This window comes from Culicoides brevitarsis, chromosome 1, assembly GCF_036172545.1.
Source record: "Culicoides brevitarsis isolate CSIRO-B50_1 chromosome 1, AGI_CSIRO_Cbre_v1, whole genome shotgun sequence".
Lineage (NCBI taxonomy): Eukaryota > Metazoa > Arthropoda > Insecta > Diptera > Ceratopogonidae > Culicoides > Culicoides brevitarsis.
Window position 1 is genome coordinate 30,941,052 of NC_087085.1, and position 7,585 is coordinate 30,948,636.

Genomic DNA, 7,585 nt, shown 5'->3' on the forward strand with positions numbered 1-7,585 from the left:
AACGGCAATAATAGCATAAAAATAAAATCAAATTGAAAAAAAATCCCGGTATTGTTTGTCGTTTTTGTCGATGTCGTCGTCTCATTTGAATTTATCTCGATACAAATTATTCGCTCATAAGATTAAATTTGCAAGTCATGACAGACGGAGAGAAATTGTAAAAAAAAATTGTAAACTCACCAAAATACAAAAGCAACCGTCTTGTTACGGTTCCCATTTTTCAATAAGAAAAAATTGTTGTCGTCTCTATTCTATTGTTGCTGATGAATTGCGGCTATCGCAGGTAAAAGGAACTTTTTGCTACAATGTTGATCGTGTTGTTGTCGTTTCTTATTCTGGAAATAAAAAAAAGAGAAAAATGATTTATTGATAATGTTTGTTGGTCTTCAATGTTTAGTTAAATTATTACTAAAGTTTATATTTATTCATAATTCATAAAAAAAATTGTGGCATGTCAACGTGCCTCAATCGCTTGCTTTTATTTTATTACACTTTGTCATTTTCCTTGCAGGCAGCAAAAGAGTGAAAAAAAAGAAAAGTAGAAAAATCGTGAGTTTTTCTAACAGAAAATAACCTCATCGTACACATGTTGTTCAGTTAAGTTGCCCGTAAGTCGTTGTTATTGTTACAAATGTTATGTTGTGGAACACAACAAGTAAAGTACATGACATTATTACTACAAAAATTGCACACGGAACAAAAATATCGGAGGAAAAAAATAGCAACATGCTTTGTTATAATTTATCTGATGAGCACTGTGTGTGCTCTATGTCGTGTCATGCGGACTTTTTTAGGTGCCATCTTTCATTAAAATCCATATTGTTTCATGATCAGCCACAATAATGACTTTGTGGAAAGAAAAAAAAAGTGAAAGAATTAGAAAGAAGGAAGGACAAATATGTATGCTTTTATTATGCCAAGTTACTTAATTGAATCAAAAAGTGCAGAGAAGACGAGAAGAAAATTTCATGTTAAACTACGACGAAGACGACGACGATGGCTACTTACAACTTGTGGGCATGAAGAAGACGTGCAAACAATTATTTGTTACAAAATTCAGAGACCAGTGAAATTATTATGAAAGAAAAGGAAGGAAAAAAAGTTCAAATTAGGTGCACGCGTTTCATGTTTGGAAATAAATGTCCCAATCACTTGCGATGTCGTTTTGATGCTTTACCAATGCGATGGATTGCATCAATTTATTTCCGTATTTTTTTCACAACTTGGCTAAGAGCTTTAAGATTAATGAGTAGAAATCAGTAAGTAAGTATAATTGATGTTTGTTTTGTTAATTAAGTTCGAATCATTAAAATTGAGAGAAATAATTTTGATTGGTAGGTGATCATTTTCTTCATTAAAAAGTGCTTTGATTGTAATTTTAGGGTAGATGGAAGGTTTGGAAACACAGCTAGAAAAAAAATAATGATGAACTTAATGAAATGAGGTAACAAGTTGGATTGTTATGTAACGTTTGACGGAAATGTAGAACATTGGATGATGAAAGAAGGCGGTTTTGGGTTTTGGCACCTTGAGGTAAGTACATCTATTTAAACTTATTTTTTTTTAATTGTAAGGCCGTTCTAAATTTTTTTCGATGTTTTTGTCCCAAAAGATTTTTTTTCAAAATGGGGGGTGTCAAAAAATGGGTCAAAATAAAAAAGTTTTGAAATAATTTTTCATACAAAATGCCAAAATTTTAGCAAATTTTGGTCTTTCATGAATATTTTAGATGATTTTATGGTATCTGCATTCAGATTTGATGATTTAAATATGATCGGAAAGTATTTTAAGTTTAAAATTTAAACAAAAAATTTCATAAAAATAACTGCCAAAAAATTTTGAAAAATAATTTATTTTTTAAAAAAATTAATTTTTGAAAATTTTTTTAGAAAAGGAAATATATGTTAAATTTTTTTTTTCAATACAAAAATTTTTGAAAATTGAAATTTTTTTAAAAATTTCTTAAAAAAATATGGAAAAATACCAAAAAATTGTCAGTTAAAAATTACTTTTTTTTTTACATTTTTTACATTGGATTTTCGGCTTTTGAAATGGGGCATGAGGCAAAAACATAGAAAAAAAAATTGAAGCAACCTAAATTTAGTTATTTTTTGTATTTTTTAAAAATTATTTTTAGATAAAAACTTTTTAAAAAGGATCGAGAAACCTTCTCAAACCTAAAATTGATTCCAATTAATTCAAACCAAGCAAAATATTTTAGAAATTAGGATTTTTTTCAGGACCTTTGCTTCTTAGATTGAAATTTTAGGATTTCAATAGTTCTTTTAGAAGCATTTTAGGTGTTAAAAAGATCAATTTTCTCAACTAATTATACTCAACGAAAATGAGGACGCCCCACAAAAAACCGATTAACTTTGCTCTAATTAAATTCACTGACCTTGGACTCACTAAACTCTCATAAATCTCATAATTCGCACAGTAATTAATTATACCATGCAAAATCGTGTTTCCCTCATAGTCATCATCACATCGTCATCGCCTCATCTCTTCCGTAACCGAAACTCATTAACTTTCGCATTTTGTTCGCATTCTACTATCCAACTACTTCCATTTACCAAATATGGCATCAAATACTTTACAAGGCCATTTATCATCCGCAGCTTGTCTCACCACATTACAATTATCTCCCTAATAACGATTGACATAAATGGCTAAACAAACGATACTTCAAGATTCTAATATTTTGTAATATTTTTCATTCAATTTATGTTATTACCGTTTTTTTTATTTTAATCTAATCTCCAGAAGACACAGGTATGCAAAAACTCAACTATTGTCGACGAAGAAAGAAGTCAAGCAGTTTTTTAGCTGTAGGTGCTGTCACGAAAAATTTATGTATAAATTTTGTGCATCCGCACATTCATAGCTCGAGCTCCTCTTCGTACGACGATATGTTAGTTTAATTTCGTGAATAACCGGCATGCAAAGTAAACATCATCCAGTAATGAGCCATATTGGTGCATAATTCAATGTTTTTGCTGTTGTTCAATTGGAGAAAAAAGACCTTTCTAACATGTTTGGCATCGTATCGAGTGGTAAGAGTGTGTGAATAGCTGAAGTAAGTGATACGTTACCTTGATAATGTGCAATTTTTTTTATTATTTCAAAAAGTTTGTTACTACACGAGGACGATCACGACAATGCCAGGTAAGTTAATTTCACGTAAAAGCGGCTCTTTTTTTGGTCAATTGTTTTCCAATTTTTTTGTAACATTAATTTGTGACATATTTCGGTTTTGCTAAAGTTGACAAGTAAAAATGAAAGTAACATCTTCGCGATGCGCGAATTAATTAACCAACAAACTGACATTCAAAACATGAAACCATAACAAATTAAAGCTATAACTTTGCAGCAGCCAGCAAAAAGGTCATGAGAATAGTATGTGACATGACATTTAATTTAAAATTAATTTACGATGTGCGGCAATAAAATTTATTACCATTAGAAGTAAACGGAAGACAAACGGTGTAAGTGTCAAGTTAGTTTACGTTTCAAATTGAAAATTGAAAAAAAAATCATGCAATATGTTCGTTTTTTCATGTTTAGATTGTTAATTGATTTAAAATAACACCTTCCTGCTGTTTATAAGGTGAAAAGTAGTCGTCGCGAGTGATGTAAAGATAATATAATAATAATAGGGAAATTTATGGCTTCGGTAGCGCTTTAGTGTACCTGCCGATTAAATATTATGCAAATTTTTTGATTGTTATCTTATTATTGGTTTAAGAAGCTTAGGTTTTGGCGATAAATAATTTGATACTAGGAAGAAAAATAAGGATGAAAAATGTGGAAACGACCGGTTCCCTTATTAGCGACAAAATTTCTTTCGTTGATTTATTTTTGCATTCATTATGGCAAGAGTCAAATGTAAAATTTCTTTCTCACAACAATGCAAAGGAAAGACCGGTCATTGACAAGAAAAAACAACAACATTTTATGCATCGGTGATGCGCACACCTTTGACGCGAAATTTATTTTTAAGACAACAGGAAAAACGAGTTTTGGGTAAAATGCGAGAAAATACCGCTGCAAGATAGTATCAAAAATGTTGTGATATACGAGTATACGCAATTTTTCTTCAATTATTATTTTATTTATCAATTAGTTTTGTGACATTCGAGCCGTCAAGTGGGGTGACCTGAATGATTGAGTTAAAAAATTTTTGTTTCTCAAAATATTTTTCGATTTATTTTTTCAAATTATGTTTCTCAAATTAGCTAATTACTAAAAAAAATGATTCTTAATTTTTCATATTTTTACAGGTATTCCAGATTGGCAGTACTCAAACTACAAGGGACAAGAGAACCATAGGAATGAAAAATCTACCTACATATTTGGAATGTTTCTTAATAAATTAATTTACAATAATTCTCACTACTGAAACAACGATTCTTTTAAACAAGTTTTTTGAATACCGATTATAAAAAATTTCAGCTGAGTAGAAGATCAATATGCCTTGGGAGAAATTTAATGCACCCGAGATTCTCTCATCACAAACCGTCTCTACAAACCGTGCCTTAATTAAAATCTTTGAATCAATCAACTTAGAAGACTGTATTAAAATGATCCGAAGCAATCGTAAAAAAGGCATCATATAGTATCCGACTGAATAACTAATACAGAACTAACTAAATTGAGACCATATAAATAAAAAAGTAAAGTGAAAAATAATAAAATACGAAACTTAACATAAGGCATGGAACCTAAGAGGTAAAGTTTATCATAAAGAAAGACTTTAAAAGATTCAGGAAATAATTTCCTTTCTTATGCGATATGATGTGGAAGACTTCACGAGTAGGTGTCTTAAATACTTTTATTATTTTAATCAGAAGAAGCTGAAAATTATTCAGTTTAAAAAGTTTGACATAAGGAAATTAATTCGTAAATTTAAAAAAATATATTTAGATTTAATTTTTCAAATCAATTAATGTTACGCGTTTCATTAATTTTCTGTATAATTTAAAAAAAAATATTTTCAATTGTCCCTTTTGAACAAATGACGACAAAGATCATCTCAAAAATCAAAGTCACCCCATTCAGACCTCCCACATTATCATTTGTACCTATTGTACTTCTGTTAAAAACCTCGATATTAAGTGACATTAAACTCTCCAATACAACAAAAAAAAACTTTTACGAGAATCACCTTATATGAACATTAAACAATTGAATACAGCCACACACACACAATATATATTGATTACGATTACATTATTAGTTACTTGTTTGCGGTATACCTAGGAAGAACTACGAGTGAAATGAAGATTCACGATAAAGAAAGTCGATTGTGTGTGATGCAAAATAAAAGTACGAGAGAAAAAAAAGTATTTTTCTTTCATGACTTAACTTTTTTTTTCGTATTATTACTAAACTTGAAGATTATGCAGTCTCGCTTTCAATTAAATATTTATGTTATCTGATTATTTGTTGGTACGTTTGCAATTATTTAATGTATTATTTATTACACGTTTGATCATGATATTCACAGCAAAGAAATTTTTCTGCAGGAATTTTTCGGAATTGGGTAATTGCAGTTCGATGTGTGAAAAGTTCGATGAACTTGATTTTTGTTTTATTTTACAAAAAACTTCAGACATACCTGAAGTTGAATCGGAATTCCATAAAAGCGGTTAGTAAATTAATGTGCGTGACCTTGATCAGTTTTGTGGAGTAACTTGTCAAAGCGATCCGTTATATGACGGATATTTTACGCACGCAAATTGATTTTAAGCGACGTGACACAGCTAACGCACATTTCAACAGCCAATCAATCAAACTTGAGACATTTCTTCGAGCTATCGTTGTCGGGATCTGATTAAACATTGTGGTTCACCTTTTCCATCTTTCATGTTGATGATTAATAAATTACGTCCACACATGACTTGTGATTGCAATTAAAAGTAAAAAGTAAACCAGAAATGAGATTAAAAGTGTATCTGGTACCAATTTTATTATTCAAGGTCGTTAGTAATTTATATGATCTAAGGAACGTCGTCATGCATTTCGTGTCGTTTACCGGAGTAATTGAGACACGAATTAGGGATTTTCTGATAATCCGTTAGTCAGGTGATAGAAGTGCTACGAAGAATGCAAGGGCATCTCAGGATTGTACTTTACAATCAATTCCTCTTTCGTATTGACTCCCATGAATTTCATGTAGAGACTTGTTAAGTACGACACGTTTCTAGAAGAACATTCAAAAACTGTCAATGTTGATGATGAAAGGACACAAAAAAAAACTCACATCAAGTATCCCAAGTAAAACAAAGCTCCCGGTATCGTGACGTCCCTTTCGTTTCGCATCACACCTTCAACGATCATTTTCGCCACATATTCCGGCTTTAGTTTGAAACAATATTTGAACACTTGTTCCGTGAATTGATTTACATACTCGCGAGTTTCAATCCACCATGGATAAGCTGTTGTCTGGTGTATGTAGTCGCTGTGTCCTTCAACACTTAGATCTACCTTCAAAGCTTCCATAAATCCGCGAACGGCGAACTTTGAAGCTGTATAGGCATGCAGCTTTGGCGCACCTAAAAGAGCGGTAGCGGAAGAAACTGCGACAATATGTCCTCGTTTCCGTTCTTTCATGCCCGGAAGGAAAACTCGAGTCGTCCAGAAAAGTGACATAGTGTTAACATCCATTAACTTTTGAAGTACTTTTGGATTTTCTTCTTCAATGGATTTGCAATAGAGGATCGCAGCGTTGTTAACTACCATATCCACTGGGCCCAAATCTCGCTCGATACAAGTTCTAAGATTTTCGATATCGCTTAAGGAAGAAACGTCAGTTTTGTAGGCAAAAGCTCCGCCAGTACATCCATAAGCTTTGAGCTCTTCTACGGTCTTTTTGGCGTTTTCGATGTCTAAATCAGCAATTGCGATTTTACAACCGAGCTTAGCGAATCTTTTACTTAATTGCTTTCCTAAACCATTGGCGCCGCCAGTTATTAACACAACTTGTCCCAGAAGACTTTTGGGCTTTGGTTGAAGGAGTTTTGTGAGTAACATCACAAAAAGAATCGTTCCGAAGATCACTGTGAAGAAAACCATCGTTCCAGTCGGTTTGAGTTAAGTTTATTTAAATGAACTGTCTAGACCGCGGATGTTTTTGCACTAAAACAAACTTGCCAAAAATTAAAGATTTGAACTTGACATCGCATCAAAACCGGTTTGACCAGAAATTAATCGGAAGATGTTTAAGCCGAATTTGATTAAAAATTATTGTTTACATTTTTTGACAAAGTTTTGGTTGGAACCCCCTTTTTTGCCTGTACTTTACACACAGCATCAGTGTTCGCATTTTTAATATGAGAAAAAATTTCTCAACAATTCGTCATAACATAATAACATGTTGTTCAAACAACACAATCCATTCACACAGAATTCCGTAGCAGCGGCGCGCGCGAAACAAGATAATGAAAAATTATATTGTTTTCTGCGCCAAGCAACTTTAACAAGTTCGTTAGTTATTCTGAGGTAATCCTAATTCCATTCATTTCGCTTTTTGGGTGCATTTACCTCGTTTCAGACACTTTTCAGCGCTGCATAATTTTGAACT

General features: G+C 32.0%; 1 protein-coding gene across 1 annotated transcript; it reads right to left on the bottom strand.

Annotated features, from left to right (window-relative positions):
• Positions 1–251: 251 nt before the first annotated feature.
• LOC134837625 (estradiol 17-beta-dehydrogenase 11-like) lies at positions 252–7,077 on the bottom strand. Its single transcript, XM_063853007.1, has 3 exons — positions 6,266–7,077; positions 6,139–6,205; positions 252–335 (listed from the first exon to the last, which is right to left on the bottom strand). Exons 1-3 carry the CDS (start codon positions 7,075–7,077, stop codon positions 252–254), a joined length of 963 nt encoding a protein of 320 aa, XP_063709077.1.
• Positions 7,078–7,585: the final 508 nt, after the last annotated feature.